Consider the following 21,765-nt stretch of genomic DNA (forward strand, 5'->3'; position numbering starts at 1 on the left):
TGGTTCATACATATGTCTTGGCTCTTCAGGCTCAGAGCTCACAACCTCTGTCTTCTGGTAAACTTTCTCGTACATAATTTTCTCACCTTTGTGTTACCCTTACTTATCTTTCCTTCATTCACCTTTTTTTCTGAGGCAATACTCCATTTTCCTGAGAGGTTTTTGGAAGATATGTTCCTTTATCATCTCTCCTTTAGTGTGTCATCTCCTCATCTTTGACATTTCTTACTTAGTTGCTTTTTTGCTGAAATTTGGTTGGGAAGGACACCCTTCTTGTTCTAACACATTTGCCCCTCTCTTATCTCAGGGACCTTTGTCTGGCTTCTTTTCTCTGCTAAGGTGTTTTTGATGGAATAATTGACAGTTGAGGGTTGAGGCTTTGCATCAACACTCTTCCTTACCCTCTCTTGTTTCCCATCTCTCTCAAGCTTATTTTCCTATTTCTGTATCCAGTGCTCTTACTTACTTGCCTTTCTGTTATTTTACTCTTTTCTGTTCTTCTATTGTTTGTAGACTTAATTGTCATCAATCTCAGCATTGATTATCCTCTAAGTTAGGAGACTCATTCCCACTCTCTGTTTCTTCCATACCCTTAACTTCCTTTTCTGGGTCTATTGTATACAAGTCCAACTGATTGCTTGTAATATTCTGGGTGCTTTTAACTTTTTTGCAGGTTTTTTCTAAAGTGATCTTTCAAGCCTCAGATTCTTCAGTGGTTTTACACTTACTGATACATTTGCCACTTTACAACAATGTCAAGCTTTCTTTTCTGGTCTCTTGTTCTTTATTCTTTGGCTCTAGCATTATATGCATTAATTCAGATTCAGGATTTGTCCATTTACTTTCTCTGTGCTTATTTCCTATTTGTCTTCTCCCTCATTTGGAGCACTTCATGTTGGATCCTTTATTTGGAACCCTATTGGCTAGCTCAAACATGGTTTCTTCTATTGAGCATTCTATAGTTTCTTCCTCCAACTTTTCTTTTCTCATAACCTATTCTTCTCTCTTCTGTTCAGCCATATTGTCACTCCAACTTCATGTGTGGAATTTGTCCACTTCCTTGTAAGATTTCCCAAACTCTTTTTACGTGTAGCCTAGCCCACCTTCTTCCCCCATTTTGTGTTTACCCATCCTCTCCTTGAATATCAGCAGAAGGGACATATTTTTTACCATTAGTTACTTATTGTGTCATTTTTTCTCCCTCTCTTGCCCTTGTGTTCTCCATCTCTGAATTATTTGCATGGCTTTTTGACCAATGATTATCAGTACTTACTATTTTGCTGTTTGCAAGGTGGCTCTCTCTCTCTCTCTACTGCTTTCTGGGTTTCCCATTACAGTTGGATTTTCTCTTCTCAAATTTTTTACTGTGCTTTTTTGTTTCTTTCAACAATTTTGTTTGCCCTGTTATTCTTGTCTTTCTGACTGGAACCATAATATTATTTTCCACACCCTTTGAATCTTTTGTTTTCTGATCCTTATACCATTTTCACTTAAAACATGCTTTCTTTGTCTGTGGTCATCACTGTTCTGATGCTTGTCTTATTGATTTTTCATGCATTCTTTCTTATCAGTTCTATGCCCTTCCCTATCGTGATTGCACTTTTCACCCTAAAATGTCTCTGGATGTTAGGGTGACAACACACATACTCCTATATTTCTCCCTTTTATTTCTCATCTTTATTTTCATTATTGTGTCCTTTTTCCTATCTTTTGGAAATATGTCATTGCATTTAGAAAATGTTAACATTTGCTTTATATTCATCTTTCTATTTACTAGCTTGTTTCTATATTGTTTACTGCAGGTGTCAGGACCCACATATTGCATCATGTTGTGTAATTTTGTGTTTTAATGTGATATAACACTTAGCATAAAACCTTAAAATATGTTTAGAGGAATTTCAGCAGTAATTAATAGATTTATTTACAAAACTGATGGTTTCTGTATCACTGATGTGTTATTAGGTATCCAACAAATTCAGAAAGCACAAATAATTTGGTAAATAATTTAAAAAATTTGTTTGAAAAAACTTGTATCAGTAATTCTTGGGTTAAATTACATCATGTATTTAAATAATAAAAGTTATTAAAGATTTTACAACTGTCCTCTTTCAGGAATCCTTTTCTATATAAAAGAAATTAAAAATAATAGTTTTACAAAAATTTATTTAAATTTGTTACTACAAGTTCACTAATAAAGTTTGTATTTTAAAATAATAAGAATATTTTTTTCATTTTAATCTTTTCTTTACCTAGTGTATAATTAATGATGATAATTATGGACCAGTAGCAGATGCTGTAAAACAGTAAGTACAAACCTACAATTACATATCAATACAGAAAAAGGGATTTATAAGAATTGCATATTATATTTACAATGTAGCATTCATACCTCAGCTAAAAAGAAATGTCCACTCTGATATAGTTCTATAAAACAAAGATAAAAGGTAATGGCATGACAGATTTATCTGTTTGTACACAAGGAATTCATCTTATGAAAATAAAATAATTTTAACTGTATATATTCACTCTTAAAGTATTATAAATTATGTATTAATGTATAAAAGCAAACAGATTATCCCACTTTTTTTTTTCACTAATTTGAACTACTGAATGTCTTTGATAAATGCAATATGTAAAGCACTTAACCTTTTCGTTACAGGTTGGGTGTAATCCACCCAGCATGTAACCATGAAAGTATTCATGATAATAATTATACGATGATTTTGATAATGTAAGCATATATTTACAAAGTTTTGTAGGTTATTTGTAAGTATTACAAGGATTTCATATACAAAATCAGGTTTTTTAAATTAAGTATTGAGAATTTTTAGTTGAAGTTTTTTGTAATATTTTTCAGAAATTTGACAAACAAATATGCAGAGTAATTTTGATTTTAAAGTTAAAAATACTTTAATGAATCAGAAAACTTTCAAATTTCACATGTGAATTTTTTTATAATCTCCAAATAATTATCAATTTTTTTAAAAGGAAAACTTCACTTTTTGTCTGGTATTTTCTTTGTTCAATTTGAATCCTTGTACATGTTCAGTAAATCTGACCAATCTTGTAACTCTCATAAAATAAAAGGAAATAAGTATAAATTATGCTTTTTTAATTCTTGATTGACTGAAAATTGTAACTCAAACATAAATGTTTAGTCTAAATAGCTAAAATGTCATAACATTATACATTTACATATGTTTATTATTTTTATCATATGGACCTTTCAGCCAAGGCTGGTTAACATCACTGAAGTTGCAACAATGAGGCTTACATGCACTCATGTTACTGTATCCAAGAATATAAAAAACTGCCCTTTACAAAGTGACCTGTTTTGGCTGTGTTTTAGTAGACTAACAGTACTGTTTTGTAAAATACAGCCACATTTCAATTCTAATACATTATTAATCTTTGTAAATAAGTATATCAAACAATTATATCTTCCAGTTATGACTACTTTTATTCTTGTTTGTTGCTTGCTATAAATTCCTAAGCCTTTTCAAATTTTGTACGTGGAGGATGTGAAATGAAATGATTTATTTTAAGATTTTGTATATATACATTTGAAATAATAAAAAAAAATCATAACTATATCAATATCATAGTAATCCAGTATAATTTATCAAAGCTTAATAACTAAGCTGTACTTCAGTTTTGAAAAGTATGAAATTTCAATTACATTACAGACTTGAAGTCTTCTTTTGAAAGGAGATAAAAATATAACATTTTGAAATGGCTTAGAAAGCCAATAAGGGTACATTTTGAGCTTTTGATTGGCTAATCACAAGTCATTGACAAAAGTAAATCTATATAAAGGAGCACATACACATATAGAAAGAGCTGGGCACAGGACAGGTAGAATATTTGGCACCTGTTCTGTGTAAGTGGGTTTTCTCAAGGCTCTCCTGTTTCCCCCACAACAAATTCTGAGGCACTTGTATTTATAGATCCCAGCCTCTCCATGGCCCTGATCATGAGATATTCCACTGATTATTGTGGGGTTGGTCTGTGGCTTGCTTCTTTTCTGCCAGCAGGCTCCAGACTTGTCCACTTCCTTTTTGCCACCTTTGACTCACTCTGCTTTCTCACCCAACAATTTCATACTGCCCCATCTCACTTCATTGCTTCAAACAAGCCAAATTAAAATACAGGAAAACTCCCACGTACCAACAAATAATCTTCCACGAGCAAGGACGAAGAGGAATTACAACATTCCTGAAAACTCCTGTTGGGGAGAGAATTTCTCAGACCTCACTCTCTCTCTCTAAACTAAACTCCTGCCAAAGTTTCATTTCGTTTATAGAAAGGTGAGAGGGCCACTGTGTTTGATTCAGTACATGAGTGGTATCTCAGCAAACAGAAAATAAAGAGGCATTTATTTTATATTCTAACATGTAAATACCAGTTATTTGAGTTCCTAATTCATATGAAACTATATACTTTATATTTTGACATAACCAACATCTAATTTGAAGTGATACTACATTCAATATACCATATGACACACAAATATCAGTGTTTAGATGTGTGTTTTTAATATTTACTTTTCAATTGAGATAGTAACTTGTGTAATATTAAAATTTAAATTATATTCAACAATTTGATATCAAATTTATAAACATAAATTTATAAAATAATCATTCAATTAAATTTTGAATGCAATTCAACCAACACAATGACTTCTTTTGACCTGTGACATAGGAAGACCTGTATTTATAGGGTTAATAATTTGTTTCACCTATGGTGATCTACGTTATTTCTAAATACAAATGTAGATGCTCTGCTTAAGTATTATTTCATTGCAATGCAGGAAAAGTTATTACTAGTATAGTTTAAGCTTGAATAAAATTATTTCATATGAACATTTTCACATATTTAGTGATCTTTATATTTTTAGGCCTAAACAGGAATACAGTTTGTTTGCCTGGGCATGACCAACCTGAGTTAAAACACCTTTTTCCCAAAAACATAAAACTTAAAAATAATCAGTTCATCAAGAAATCAATTTTTTAAACTTGTTTTGATGTGTTACTAATCAAATAATTGCTGTTTTGTTGCTGTGTTTTTTTGAGTAATAGATCTTAAACTGAAAGAGGGCTTAAAATAAAAAAAAAGAAATTATTGATTACAAACTTCATTGAAGATATAAGTTCTTTCTTATTTAAGGATAAACTTTATATAAGAATACAATATAAAAACTATTGAATAAGATTCATGTAAACTAACTTACTAATTTGCTGTTCAGTGCTAGAAGAAAGCTGAATAATACATTTAAACTTTGAGCAATGCTTTTTCATTTATAGAAAACTGAAGTACTTTAAAACAAAAGGGAACTACAAATAGGTAAACTCATATTACATATCTGTGCAACCACCATGAATTTCCTTTTTTTTTTTTTTTCTTCACAAATCTTGCCTTCAACAGTACCGTTTATCAAATTCGTAATTGGAATTGCAAAAATAACTATAATGTGAATAATATTTACCAGTGTTCTGTTTGTAATTTTAAATAAATATTTGTTTGCCTCATCCATTACTCTGGTAGCATAACTTCTGGTATTTTTAGTTTTTAAATATTCTTCATAACATATGTTTGTTATTATTCATAAGTTTTCTCAGCACTGGAGTTTTTCAAATATTCAAAGTATTTCATATGATGTTTTACATTTTACATAAAATTGCAAAAAAAACAAACTAACCATAAGCTTGTATAGAGTTAGATTAGAGAAAATAAAATTAGATAAAATATAAAGTTTAATGAAAAAAAAGTTTGATATTTATTTAGGAGTTTGAAGAGATTATGCTCATAAAAAATTTAAGATTTTTGACATGAAGAAAAGTATTTCTAATCTTAACATGAAAATCATTTTGCACTTTTAGCAGTCAACACTTTTGATTCCATTTAATAATGAACTTTTTAATGAAAATACATCGTTAAAAATTATGGTTCTTTTGTATCAAAACACTCGGTGATAAATGAAAACTTGCATAATTTTGTGAAGATACACAAAAGATATTAGGAATTATAGTATTGAAACTCTATAGGGCAATTTGGTTTGTGGACTTAACTGGTTCAACCAAATCTGTAGTAAAAGAGTTGATAGGTTTTGCTGGTTTCTGAAAGAAGAAAGAGTGATATTGCTTCTCCTGAATGTCTGTTTGTTAGAAATGTCAGTAAAGGTACAGATGCTCATGGACCTGCATAATTTCATCTATGTGTGTTACCATATAAAAATGCTTGTATGTCAAAATGTAAAAACATTTACTTGAGCCAATCCAACATTTGCATAACTAACTTAGGAACTTGTAAAGACAGTTTACTGACAATAAAAGAGTATTCATTCTAAATTTTAGTATTTATAAGAACAATTTACTGATAATGAAACATTATATTCATTTTAAAATTATGAACTTCTAAAGCAATTTACTGACAATGAAGCATTACTTTTTTGAAACAGCTAATTATTTTTCACTAAAGTGAAACAATATCATAACTTGTCAGAAAGGTGAAAAAGGTATATCAGTAAAGCACCAAAAAATATGGGTAACAGGAAACAACTGTGGAAAGGGTGAATTGGTAAAGTGAAGAACCAAGCAATACGAGTAACTGTCAAAATTTGAAAAGATGTATTTGTAAAGTGAAGAAAAACTAGACAATATGGTTTACTTTAAAAAAAAAAAAGAGGTGAATGTGTGTATCAAATAACTATTATGAGTGGGCTATTAGTCAGGTTATGCACTTTATTATGCTAAAATATCCACAAGATCAGGTGACAATAATATGTAAAGGTTGTGTGAATAGAAAATGATTATGGCACAAACATGTTTTTCTGCTAGCTCTTGATTGGCTGAAAGGGCATTATCCCCCCCCCCCATTAAAAATGTTACTTTTTCTCCTTCTAAACTTTAAGTTTTATCTTCATTAAGATCTTGTGATTGTTGAAAGCGTCAGTGTACATTAATTTCAGTTGCATATTGTTTTTTCTCAGAAGTTGTTCATAATCTCGAACAATATTATCAAAACTAACAGTTTATTAAATATACATACAAAATTGTACTGAAACTGCATGCTTATTTTTTCCAGTGCTGTTGGTTTAGAGTTTGAACAGAAACTGAAAGAAGAACTGCAAAGGTTAGGGATAGCATTTGTTGGTGAGTATTACATTTTCTTAAATATATAGAGTGTACATGAAAAAGGAGTAGGAGATCATGATAAGTGCACACTCTTTTAGACAGAATATGTTTAATGGGGTTTAATTTAGCACCTTGTTTTAGTAGCCTCTATTAAAATTGATGAATGAACCTCATGACTGATAATGATACTTTAACATATCTAATATGTGCATAACTCTCTGAACTTCTTTTTATTTCTAATGTGTGTGTGTGTGTCCTTATATCTATGGAAAGAGGAATTGTGAAAGTGATGAGAGAAGAGGTACAAATGTTTTTATTTTTAATTTAGTGTTTACAGTTGTTTAATAATTCAAATATTCAGGCATCCAACAAAGTATGAGATAATATTACAGCTTTTTACAAAACACAACTTAAATGTGTTTACAGCTACGTAGACTAGCTCCTGTGGTAGAGATCTGGATTTCAGAGTTCATGATATGTGTTGAATTTTGTGTGATGCCACAGAATACTGCTACTTCGTTTTAAACTGTGGATGTATTATAAGAATGACATTCAGTCCTTCATTGTGGATGGTGGGATGCTTCTGACTTACTGCATTATATCTGGTCAGCAGTTCAAAATTTTGGATGGCAGTAGATAACCTTAACAGCTTTGCCATAGATACTCCTTCCTGAAAACTGGACAGTAAAAAAATTGTTTCTACTCTTTGATATGTAGTTTTGTTACTTATGTAACTGAACTGGAAAGCTTACATTCACACATACATCTTTATTTTTATACAAAATTTTTATTAGGTGCTGCTGATCATAACTATGTTTCTACTCTTTGATATGTAGTTTTGTTACTTATGTAACTGAACTGGAAAGCTTACATTCACACATACATCTTTATTTTTATACAAAATTTTCATTAGGTGCTGCTGATCATAACTATGTTTCTACTCTTTGATATGTAGTTTTGTTACTTATGTAACTGAACTGGAAAGCTTACATTCACACATACATCTTTATTTTTATACAAAATTTTCATTAGGTGCTGCTGATCATAACTATGTTTCTACTCTTTGATATGTAGTTTTGTTACTTATGTAACTGAACTGGAAAGCTTACATTCACACATACATCTTTATTTTTATACAAAATTTTCATTAGGTGCTGCTGATCATAACTATGTTTCTACTGTTTGATATGTAGTTTTGTAACTGAAATGCAAAGTTTTAATTCACACACACATACAACTTTTTTTTTTGTCATGATAACTTTTGAAAAGGCTTGTATGCTATAAAATTCTATTCTCCATCTCTTCAATTTTCTATGCACCATAATACTTCTGCCACTACTTGAGGGGAACTTCAAGATTTTAATATTCTCTAAAAGTGTCTTTAAATTTCATATTTATTAATATTTACATATCTGTAGAAACTTAGCTTTAGTGATTAAAAACTAATTATGATTTTTTTTCATTATCTATTTATGAATACGAAATACAAATGCATATAAACATTAGACCTAGAGTAAGATAAATTATTTTAAAATGCTTTATCTCTATTGATCAGTATCTTTAGATTTTGTGTAAATTATGTTATTTAATTTTAATAATTGTAGAATAGAATGATACATTCTGAGCAATTTGGTATGTTTGTAGACTTTGTAATCTTTCTGTGAACTATGATATGATACTTTCAACCTGACACTGAGTATTGTTTATGAAATGAGACTTATCTGTGGTTTGGAATTTTGTACTTATGTAAACCACATGTCATTTTCAAACTCTGAGTATAAGTAATGTAAAGATTTAAACAGAGACATGTTAAGTAGCTGTGAGCATTTTACTTCATGTGCAGTTGTTTAGAGCTTGAGCTCAATGTGACTGATTTGTCACAGCAACTTTTCATCAAACATTTTCCTGATCAGATCACAGGTTTTAGAATTGTATGGTTTGTTATATCACCATTAGTATTATTTTTACGTATATGTACGTTGTATGCATTGAAGAAAATGAGGAAATTCTTACTTGTGGCTTGTAGCAAGATGTTAGGCCTGTTGACAGTAAAGCTATCAAATAAGCTTCATGTAAGTGACATGAAGTTGATTCATTCAATGCAAATAAATATTAAGAAAAATACAAAAAATTTGGTTCTGTAATCTTAAAAGGCTCTAAAAATACTCTGTGTGAAAGAAAAAGGAGGCACAAAGGTATTCTACACTGATATAAAAAAAATTTGGGTCTTGTAAAATTCTTAACTTCTAAAAAATAGGCTAATGTGGTCTTTGTCAAGAACAAAATATAAAATAGATTTTTAAATTTAACATTGGGAAGAAAGTCAAAGCAAGTGGGAGCATTTTTTATTAGAAACCATGGTAGTTCCATTATAAGTGAACCAACTTCCACAATTATATATATCTCATGTCTTGACTATCTTTCCAGTATTAAGATATTTAAATTTTTGTTTTGTGGCTGACAAAGATCACAGTAGCATGTACCTAAACTTAAATGATTTAATATGAAATATATATTCCACATTACTCACTTGAACCTGTGGTTCTACATAATAACCCATGAAAAATTAGATATATAACTGATGACATTTGACAAATGTTAATGACTAGCTGATGGGACTCTAAATTTGTGGACAAAAGATTGTGGTTTGCTATTCATTAATTTGAAGCAAATTAATAAGAAGCAGAAAAGAAGTATTTCATTGATGCTTTTGCAATGGGTCAGGAGTCAAAGGCCACGTTATTATGTTGTTGACTTGCATTCAAAAATTTATTTAACTACTATTTTAGGAACTTGTGTCATTACGTTTGGAATCAAAATGTAGAATATGATTCAAACTTTAATATTATATAGGAATTAATTTCTTAATTTAAAAATAAATATTAAAAGAACACATCTAAATATATATTTTAATGAGTCCTATGGTATGTTGAATGCAGCACTGTTTAAAATTAGATGTTTGTGACGTCAAAATAATAAGTATAGTTTCATACAAATTAGGAACTCAAATTACTAATATTATCAAGCTAGAATATAAAATTAAAATCTCGTATCTTTTTATTTTGCTGAGATATGACTTGTATACTGAATCAAACATGGTAGTTCTGTTCAATTTTTTTTTTTAATCCTTATATTCACTTACTTTAATGTGTAACATGTGAATAACCAGTCAATGGCTTAGAATGTCTGCAAAGTAGTTTTTCCTCCCATTTTAATCTCTGAAAAGCCTTCCTCATTCTTTTCATCCAATATTTCAATGAGATAGATTGTGTCTTTAGTCTGCTCAAAGATTCACATTTTATAAAATCTCAATAAATCTTAGCTAGTGAACTTAATAAATTACAGTGAAATTCTATGGTATCAGTGTAGTTATTTATGCCAAAATCTTAAGGCCAATGAACATAAAGAAAAAATGTGCATTTTGATTTGTTAGACTCAACCACTTATTTGAGTAGAGCTTCAAAAGATGAAAATAAGGAAAGGGGGGGGGAACTTTTTTGGCATTTAATAGGGAAAATGTGAACATTGTGAAATTAACCTGAATACTAGCTGGTCAAAAGTTTAAAACCATACTGAAACAAAGCATTAAACGGTAAACACATAACAAAATTTAGTCATTTGTGTTCAAGAATTAGCATTGTCAACATCTCCCACTGACATCTCCCGTGTTACATTAAGTAAAAACATGGCAAAGGCAAAAAAGTTGATGGAGTTTGAACGTGGCAGAATTGTTGAGCTGCAATGTAACTGGCTACATTGGCATTTTGGAGAGAGCATCCTTATTGATTGAAGACTCTCGCTTGTGTGGAAATGACTGGATCTTTCAGCAGGACAATGCTGCAATCCACAACATAGTAAAGAGTGTAGAAAATAACAAAATATAAAGTATTACAGAAAACAAACATTTTAAATGTATTTAAGAGATTTCATAGATTACCCAAATAATATTTGAGATTATGGGGACGGAGAATAATTTTTTAAATCATAACATGAAATCACTTTGCACCCAGACTAGTAACGAAACAGTCTCTGTTTTCACAAACAAATCTTTAGTAAAATATTTCATTAAAAAATATGATTATCTGTGTACAATATACTTGTAATCTTTACTAAAAGTCTACCAAATTTTGTGAAGTTACACATGCTGTATCAAAAGTTGTGATACAAATACTTAACTTGTGTAAATGTGAAAACAAACTCGTGTATATTATACTGAGCCTGTTGTGAAAGGGTTAAAATAGTATGGAGAAAATAAAGTGGTTTTAGTGTTCATTTGGCAGTTTGAAAATTTTACAAAAAGTTATAAAGCTTATGTCATGGTCCATAAAATTATAATATAGTGAAAACATAAGGAACTATTTGAAGGTTTTATAGGGGACTAACAGAATTATGAACTTAAAGGCATCTGAAGAAGCCTAGTGAAATATTACAGAGCTTTTCATAGAATCTGAAGCAGGATAATATGATGTTAATAAACTTATTGAGAAACCTGCACAAGGATGTTGAAGGCTAAGGAGTTTAATAGCAGATTTCAAAAAGGTTAATGGAATACTATAGAGCTGTTAACCCTTTATATCTCCACCCATTTATTTATGTGTGCTAGATGTCTTCTCCACCTGTACATTTACACCAATTACAGTAATGAAAAAACTCTTCCATGGATGATAAAGAACTAATGGAATTTGAGACAGGGTAATATAATGTTAATAAGCTTGTTGAGAATCTTGAACAAGGCCATTGAAGACTGGAGATTACTGGTAGATTTCAAGATTAATGAAACATAATATTGAGGCATGTAAGGTAAGGTAATAAAAGAAAATAAATTTTCTGAGGTGTCTGAAGAAAGCTATTGGAAGCTAGTTGTAGAGCAGATTAAGGGAGATAAATTTGATGTTGAGGAGCTGATCGATATATTTGATGAAATTATCAAATGATATGGAGAAGACTACTGATAGTTTTTGTATTCAATCTAGCTATTTGAAGAAGACTACATTAGGCTAAGGTTCAAAGTACTTGTGTAAAGATTTGATTAGAATGCTGACATGATCAGCATTTTAAATTATGTAGTTTTAAATGTTGATTGTGTCAATATTTTAATAAAGACTAAACACTGTGTTTACCCAAGAAAAGTATAGGGCAGTCTAATATTTTTGGTATATATTTCAACTTGAACAACACATATATGATTGTTTTATTACTTTGTCAGCTTTGTGCATTTTAAGTTTTTGTCTTTTCACTTCAAAATTAACGTGTTTCCTTTCCTTATTAAACCTTGGATAGTACTGTTGTTATTAATTTCAATTCCAGATGAATCTGTTCTTCGAGAGAAAGGTTATGATAAAACCCCAGACATAAAATTGGAGGTCCCTATTGGTAGGTAAAATTATTACAAATAAAATCCCTCTAAACATACATCAAATTTCTGAGAATAATGCATGCATGTGTTAAAGGTGCTACTTAAAAGTATTGCTGCAAATTTCTAAGAATAATAAATTCTAACATCTTTTTAACTTGAGTGGTTAATGTATACATATTTAATTTAAAATTATTATAGTAGTTTATATTTTATAATATGATTATAGTTATTTCCTGGAATATTTTAGTTGGAGAAATTGTAGGATTGTTAATCCGTTACAAATTTTAGCTAAGAGCTATAAATACTTTCTGCCACATTGTCACACATATTCTGTAAATTACTTTATCTTCTCATTCAGTATAATGACAACAGTGTTGGTCTCCATTATGGGTTATAACTAGCCTCAGTGATACAATGTGTGGGGAATGATCCTTTCATACAACTTTCAACATGCTATATTGAATAAAAACGTGAACAAAATTGCATAATCACAGCAATATTGGTTGAACATACAAAATGTAATCGAAAGATTTTCACATAAATGTTAACTGTAGTATTGTGACTAAGCTATACTATAATGTGTGATAAACACAATTTAAAAATAAAGCCCAAAGAGAAATGAGTTAACACTTTATTGTTATGAACATTACATGCAGATCTTGAAAATGAAAGCTGTGTACGTTTATCAGGGAATTTTTAAAAACATCAATTCTAAATGTGGAATTGTCATATCTTAAGAAAAAAAACATTTTTGAGTAAGTCTAGCAGATTGCAGTGTCAGTTAGGTGTGTTTGTAGTTGCCTGAATTGGATTCATTCACTGTCTATGAGTTATTATTTTCACCTAGAAATATGAATTTAATTTTTGTGGTCACCTTGTACACAAAAGGGTTTGTAAAGAACATGTATGTAAAATATTCTGACTACATAATGGTCCAATTAAAAATCCTTGTTTTGCACTTACTAAATTTTCTGCTTCTACCCCCGGTAGATCACTTTAAACATTTGATGGTACAGCACAGCCTAGAAAATTGATCCTGGGCAAATAAATCCAACTCCAGGGCATCATTTTCATTGGAGTGACTATACATCATAGCCCACATACATTCAGTTCTAGATTTTAATGTTATCAGGTTGTTAAAAAATCTGCTTTTGTTATATTAACTGTTTGGAGACAGAGACATGGTTGCAGACAGTTTCATATCCTGACAGCATAACTGGATAAAAAGAGGCAAATTGATATGTATATGGGATCTTTGCTTAATTGTTTAACTTATCCACGGATCTATAGGTAAATACTCTAGGAATTTAAGCCTGTAAACAACTTACATTACATAAACTAATAAGTACTTAGAATAATTAATACAAAAATTTGGACTACTGCTTTTTCTATTTCAGTGAATGTTGTCTTTATATAGTTGAAATATGTTTGTTATTTTATTCTTCAGCAATTGATGGACATGTAGTTAATTGGATTGAAAGTAAAGCTTCTTTTGGAGATGAAGAAAGTCACAGAAATTATTTAAAGGACCAATACTGGAGTTACTGGAACAGGTGAATTAAAGACAGAACTTTACTGGATGTGATCTTCTTTATCAAGTTATGAGTTATAATTTATGTGCAATTGTTTTTTAATAAATCAGATACATGATTTTATTAGTACTTAAACTTTTAAATGTATAGTAACTTTCCTTGCAGTAAGAGTACTATAACTTGTAAATATGGAAATGGATATCTAAATTTAACCAATCATATTTAAACCATATACCAAAAGAGAGGGATGATGAATGGGTAACAGTTGTTATTTGTTAAGTTTTTGTTGTGCTGTAATCTACTGTTATGTTTGAAGATCGTGTTTACTTGCACAGCCACTTTGGTAACTATTTGTGCTTGTGTTTTAGTTGTTCCCAAATGGAAACATATTAATAACATTTATTATATAGGTGGGGATAGAAATTACACATAATTTACTGTGTTAAAAATTCAGATAAAATATGATTAAAGATGAACCTTTTTTTCTTTCTTCATAACAAAATGTAACAGTATGAACTCTCAATGTCCATGCCACTTATTGCGTAATTACCCATCATGCAATTTCAACTCTTGATTCCATAAATAAGCTATATAAGCTTCATGGAAACTCTTTCTGTATTAATTCATTGAAATTTATGTATTGTATACACTGAGTGGAGTTACAATTAATATATGATTGTAATTAATTCCAATAGAATACTGTTTAAATAATTATGATGATTACTTCATAGAAAGTAAAAAATGTAATATTCATGATTTTTGTCAGTGTCATTAGATTAGAAAAGATTATGCATTATCTCATTTTATTGCTCAAACATATCATGAATCCTCAGATATGTGATTTTACATGATTGTTTAATTATGTTGCTATTCATCAAAAGAATAATTAAAGTTGTGTGTACAGACTTAACTGTTACTGTAAACTGTGTATGTCTTCAGATTTGTTGTGTATTTATTTACAATGGTTAATTGTGAATAAGCATACTGTGCCCTCAGTTACTTAATAAATGTTCTATGTATTTGAGTATTCACATATAGTGCTTTAAAAATAAATAAACTAAAGTAAGCTGCTAACCACAAACTTGTAACAGTTTTAATTCAAATTTGACTGTATATAAAGAAGAATGGTTCAGCTAAAGCCAGATAAAATCCTGCTTTCCTACTATTAGCAGAAATGTGGATGGATCTCACTTTAGACCAGTTTAAAGCATAACATTAACAACTTTTACAAAATCTTTTATTAAAGATTATGGCTAAAAATATTTGGTTTATTAAATATTTCTTCATTCAACTTGATCATAAACAGATTATCTTAATTATTTTCCCAAACTCAGAATGTGAATTAAGTGCTGTCAAGTAATTTAGTTTATTTCCATAAAAAAAAAACGAAGCATTTTATTTTACTTTACAGGTTTGGTCCTGGAATGGTGATTTATTGGTTTGGATTCATTGAAGAGCTAGACACTCACAGAAATAATGGTATCCTTCTTTGTGACTGTATGCCAGAGATTGTTACTTACATGAATGCACAGGCTCTCAGACAATGTTAACCCTCGTATTAGGCTGTAACATATACTATTGTAAATAAATACTCAAACATAGCTTTGATAAATGTACATGAGTACTTTTGAAGAATAAATTTTCTTACAACAGTGACAGTTAATTTAAAAACAGTTTTTCTACATGACTATGTACATTTTCAGATCGATAGAGAAGACTAAAATGTGAATCCCAACAATAAACATACAAAAGAGCCTTATTGTTCATTCTTACTTTGTTTTTTGGCCTGCTTAATGTCTCATCATGAAACTCATTAGTTTACATGTATATTTGAAATAAAAACTATTTCAATACTGCCTAAGAAAGTGTTAAATGCTACAATTACAAAATGTATTATTCTTGATGATGAGAAACCCACTTGAAATGAAAATGTATCAGAACAGCTGGTATAGATATTAACACTTTTATTGATAAGGAGAGAACAATATTTCGACCTTCCTAGGTCATCTTCAGGTTAAGAAAGAGAGAGTTTGAATGTTACCATTGACGGACACATCTTAGGGACGAGAGTATAAACAGTACGGGATCGTAGGGGGCATTGCAGGTGGACATTAGGTTATTAATTGGTATAGCTATAAAGGTCTTCCTTTATATTGGTTTAATTTTGGTTTTATTTGCTGTATAAGTAGGGCTTCTTTGATTTTTCGTTTGTTTATATTTGTTTCCCTACTTAATATCTGGGTGTTTTCTATGGTTATGTTGTGTTTATTTCATTTGCAGTGTTCAAAAACGTGTGAAGGTGTTTTACCCAGTGTACAAACATTGTCCATAATTTACAGAAAAAACTACTAAAACCCATGTTAAGCTCAAAATATGAAGAACTAAATGACCTACAGAAACAAAAAAATTAATCTAGACTACCAACTGGCCTGCTGCATTTAACCAGACATAAATGTTGGACTCGTACAACGTAACATCATTCAACTCAACAGTAAGAATGACAAGAAAAAGAAGGTCCACCACAACAAGAAACTAGATAAATTAAGGTGCCAACAACAAAAAAGACGCCAACACAACAAACCTCATAATTCACAGATCTGACTGAAAATTAAGCATTCAAATCAAAGTGTAGATTGAACTGATCCTCGGATAACCGTAGACTTCGAGATTACACAAATTTTGAATACCATGTTTATTTATTATACTAGTTATTTCGTGGCTATATCATGTGAAGAACTAACCAGTGGCCAATGACATTGTTTTTTTATCACTATCTATCCAATGTTTTTATCATAGTGACTATAAAACACGTTCACACCAGGACACGTTTAAGATGCGTTATTCTTTATTTCACACACAATAAATACATATGCGTTATTATCAGTACCATACAATACGAATAAATGCACCTACTTGTTTGGACATTGTGAAAGAGGATATTTCCCCACATATACTGCTGGCCAAAATTTTAAGGCCAATGAACATAAAGAAAAAATATGCATTTTGCATTGTTAGACTCAACCACTTATTTAAGTAGAGCTTCAAAAGATGTAAATAAGAAAAGGGAAAATAAAAATAAAAAGCTTTTTATAGCATTTAATAGGGAAAATATGAGCACTATGAAATTAGCCTAAATACCAGCTGGTCAAAAGTTTAAGACCATACCGAAACGAAGCATTAATTGGTAAATACGTAACGAAATTTAGTCATCAGCGTTGTCAACATCTTCCACTGACATCTCCTGTATTACATTGGGTAAAAACATGCTAAAACGTTGACAGAGTTTGAACGTGGCAGAATTGTCGAGCTGCAAAAGCAAGGTCTCAATGTGCCATCGCTGGTGGGATTGGGCATAGTAAAACTGCTATTGCAAATTTCTTAAAAGACCCTGAGAGATACGGAACAGAGATTTCTAGTGATCAGCCCAAGAAAATTTTGCTGGCATTGAGCAGGAGGATTCGACGGGTTGTCCGGCAAGACACCAGCCAATCGTCAAATCAGATTAAGGCCCTTACGGATGCAGAATGCAGCTCAAGAACATTAAGACGGCATCTATGAAAGAAAGGCTTTAAAACCGTAAACATCTTCAAAGGTCACTCCTCCTTCCACACCACGAAACAGCTCGATTAAACTTTGCTGAGAAGCACCAAACATGAGACATAGAAAAGTGGATGCAGACATTTTCTACACAACATAGTGGAGGAGGTTCCATCATAATCTGGGGTGCTTTCTCTTTCATGGAACAATGGAGCTTTAGGTTATACAGGGGCGTTAAACAGCAGCTGGCTACATTGGCATGTTGGAGAAAGCATCCTTATTGACTGAAGGCCCTCGCTTGTGTGGAAATGACTGGATCTTTCAGCAGGACAACGCTGCAATCCACAATACCCGCAGGACAAAGAACTTTTTCGTGGCGAATAATGCGATTCTTTTGGACCATCCAGTGTGTTCTCCCGAACTGAACCCCATTGAAAATGTTTGGGGGTGGATGGCAAGGGAAGTCTATAGAAATGGATGTCAATTCCAAACAGTGCATGATCTTCATGAAGCCATCTTCACCACTTGGAATAACATTCCAGCCAGCTTTCTGCAAATGCTTATATCGACCATGCCAAAGCGAATGGTTGAAGTTATTCACAATGACGGCCTTGCAACACACTACTGTGGCCTCTTGTTGGGCATTTCCTGTCCTGTTTATGATTTCTTTTTGGTATGGTCTTAAACTTTTGACCAGCTAGTATTTAGGCTAATTTCATTATGTTCACGTTTTTCCATATTAAATGCTAAAAAACGTTTTAATTTTTATTTTCCCTTTTCTTATTTTCATCTTTTGAAGTTCTACTCAAAAAGTGGTTGAGTCTAGCAATGCAAAATGCATATTTTTTCTTTATGTTCATTGACCTTAAGATTTTGACCAGCAGTGTATGTATATGCTTTTATCGTCCTTGGCCTGGCATGGCCAGGTTCGAAGCCTCGTCGTACCAACCATGCTCGCCCTTTCAGCCGTGGGGGCATTATAATGTGATGGTCAATCCCACTATTTGCTGGTAAAAGAGTTGCCCAAGAGTTGGCGGTTGGTGGCGATGAGTAGTTGCTTTCCCCTCTAGTAAAACACAACTAGAAGTGTAACGATACATTAAAGTATCGGTAGATTGCTGTTTTGAGCGCCCCCTATAGCAGTGCATCAATGGTAAACTTTACAACTGCACAAATAAGTGTTGGTGTTTTTGATACTTTCCTGACATGATTATTTTCCTCAATTCAGTTTGTTTTAGTTAAGCCGTTTCTCGGTAATTTTCTCTTGTTTTAGATATGTTTGACCACCTTTATTCACATTACAAGACTAAACCTGCTCTTGCTCGTACAATGGACTGAGACCAGTATAGGAGATTGAATAAATACTATAATTTGTAATTTACTATAAGTATCTTCACGAAAATTAGAGAGATTTTACCAAACTTCAAAAGCATGTTGTATAGAAAAAACGACATATAAATATATATTTATATATTAATGAAGTAACTACTTCAAACGCAAATTTCATTATGGGATAATTTCTATTTATTTTCATTTTCAAGTTTCATATTTTATTTCTAGAACCTCCTAAACGAACATTAAAGTTCTCTTTCAGTAACAATGTAAATTCTTTCATTAGAATTTTCTACACAAACAGCACATACTGGAACCTTCTATTCATAAATATTTAGCAGATTTTATAGAACTAATAAACTCACCAAAATTTAAAATGATGTTGAGAAAAATGCAGAAACTAAAGTGATGCATGTGCTTAACAAACATGATTTGGTACAAAATGAATAGTCTAGGTTCAAGAGCATATTGAAAGGCATGTACAGAAACTCAAAACTGAACATTTATTTTAAAATGTTAAAAAAGTGCACAGTGATCAATTACCTCATATTCAAATAGATTTATGCTTTTAGATAATAAACATTAAAGGTTCTTTTTCTGTACAAAACAGGCTCAAGACAAAATTCAGATGCTCTATAATGGGTGAAAGGATAAAATTTTTCATGAGAACTGTAATGTTAGGCTCAGAAATTTCACTGTGTGATCCCAGTCCTACAATTAAAATGTGGGACATTGTTAATAACAGAAGGATGAAGCTTTCACAACCATACAGAGAATTATGAAAATTAAATAAATCTGTAAATAGTATGTATAGGTTTTAATAGTACTTTTTGTGGCCAACTATGTAATAAAATACCAATACATTCAAACTCTTCTAATTGATCAAATCAATACACAAACCAGTATACAGATGCTTGTCCATGATAATGAATTATTGACCAGCAAAATAGATAGAAGCCAAATTTGATTTGACTTTTCTGATAATAGCAAAAATTACCTGGAGCACTGTTTATTTATATTCATTACTTCAAATGTTATATATAAATATAGATACGTTTTTTTCGGTTATATTGGATATATTATAAGGTAGTTTCACACTTGTGTACAAGAAAAACAGAGTGTGAAGTCATCATTTTACAACATTAGAACTACAAATAAATGTAAAAAAGTAAGGTTCTTACAAGACTGAATAATGAACAGAAATTATGCAGAATAGAAAGTCTATCAATTGAGGTTAAATGCATGTTTATTTCTACTCTGTACTGGATGTTAGCAGCTATCCATGCAATAATGCTGCAAAGTTATGATTTCTGCCAAATCACTCCACTTGGAATTGTACAGGTACTTTATTGAAATAGACAGTTTGCTCTTGCTCTTCCACTTTCTGTTCAGACATTACTGAATGGGTCATCCAAGTTTCAAGACTGGTTATAATTTCTCTCCGAAATCTTCTCAATAGTTTCTTGGCTAAAGCTTTGAGATTAATAATCAGACTAACAATATTTCTGTGTTAATCCTTAAATTATTCACTTTTTCTTTAATTTGCATATTTTTCTATGTAGAGTAAACTATTAATGTATAACAATTTGACATTAAATTTGTCATGAACTATAGCTTTCTTTTCTAGCATTGCTGAATAAAAAAATGATGGCAACATTTAACATATATTTGATTGTGTTTTTTATCATAAGACACTTTACCTAAACCATCTTTTGATGGACTGCACCATAAAACACAAAACCTAATCAAATTTTGATTCACTTTGTTGCATCATAACACAAAAAATCTAATCAATTTTTTAGTGAATTTTGCTGCACCATAACGCACCTTACTTCAGTTAATGTTTTGATAAAATTAGATGTACCATAAGACACCAAACCCAAATCAATGTTTTGACAGAATTGGATGCACCTCGAGATACTTGAGCTAATCAATCTTTTTATGGAGTTAACTGCCCCATGAGACACCTGACCTTAATCTACTTTGATGGACTTCTGCACCACATGACATCTAAGCTACTCAATCTTTTGATGGATCTAGAAACACTCCAAGACACACAACCTAATTAACCTTTTGAGACTTAAAATAATTCTACTAAAAACTCATTATGATGCTTATTTGAAAACATCTTTTAACTGTTTTATCAGTAAAAAATTTAAAATTGTATCTCTTAGGTATGTAGTCTTTTTCTGGGATATTTTGTTCATGAATAGTAAATAGTATATTTCTATTAATTACTGGATTGGTACTGTTTAAAGGTTTTTTTAACTATTCTCAAGGAATGTAATTATGTGAAAAGAAAGTCAATTTAATGTTATTTATTGTATGCAAGATTAGATACTATTTTATTCACCAATTTTATAAGTACCACTATTTGTTTCAGACCAGACTGGAGGGCAGTTTCCCAACTAGGTGGTCAGTACACTGACCCCTCCAAAAAGTAACATCACATCTTTGTTATAAAGGATCAAGAAATGTAAACATAAATTTTCAGTACCCTGATATTCTGTATATTCATCATTCAAATGACCACCCCATACCCTGGTCATACTAAATAATGAAAAAATTAATGTTTTAAATTTTATTGTTCACAAAATTTAAATACACTTTAGATCAAAGTAAATGTTTAATCATACAATTAAAAAAAATATTTATTCTAAAAAACTTTATCACAAAATAAAAATTATAAAAACAGAAAAAAAAATATTCATTATTCAACCATAATAAGACAAAAAGAATTCTGATACAGAATTACAGTGGTCATTGCATCATCTCACTTGATCCACTGTTCAATTGTTTACTGATATGCTTGCACTCCAACGGTACAGAAATAAGCGAAGAAAAAAACAAAAGTCAAATCTTAATCTTGATATTC

At 30.8% G+C, this 21,765-nt stretch overlaps 1 protein-coding gene across 8 annotated transcripts in view; it reads left to right on the top strand.

The window, feature by feature from the left end:
- The window catches only part of LOC143248947 (CDAN1-interacting nuclease 1), a 62,639-nt gene extending 46,753 nt beyond the window's left edge, over positions 1-15,886 (top strand). For 7 of the 8 annotated variants that reach the window (XM_076497982.1, XM_076497985.1, XM_076497983.1 and 4 more), the window contains 5 exons: positions 2,254-2,303; positions 7,084-7,151; positions 12,441-12,506; positions 13,937-14,042; positions 15,433-15,886. In XM_076497982.1, the coding sequence (XP_076354097.1) occupies positions 2,254-2,303; positions 7,084-7,151; positions 12,441-12,506; positions 13,937-14,042; positions 15,433-15,571 (429 nt within the window). In that variant the 3' untranslated portion in view covers positions 15,572-15,886. The remainder of the gene's footprint in view (positions 1-2,253; positions 2,304-7,083; positions 7,152-12,440; positions 12,507-13,936; positions 14,043-15,432) is intronic. The other variant, XM_076497980.1, reaches the window with a different exon arrangement.
- The last annotated feature ends 5,879 nt before the right edge of the window (positions 15,887-21,765 follow it).

Source organism: Tachypleus tridentatus, chromosome 4, assembly GCF_004210375.1.
Source record: "Tachypleus tridentatus isolate NWPU-2018 chromosome 4, ASM421037v1, whole genome shotgun sequence".
NCBI lineage: Eukaryota > Metazoa > Arthropoda > Merostomata > Xiphosura > Limulidae > Tachypleus > Tachypleus tridentatus.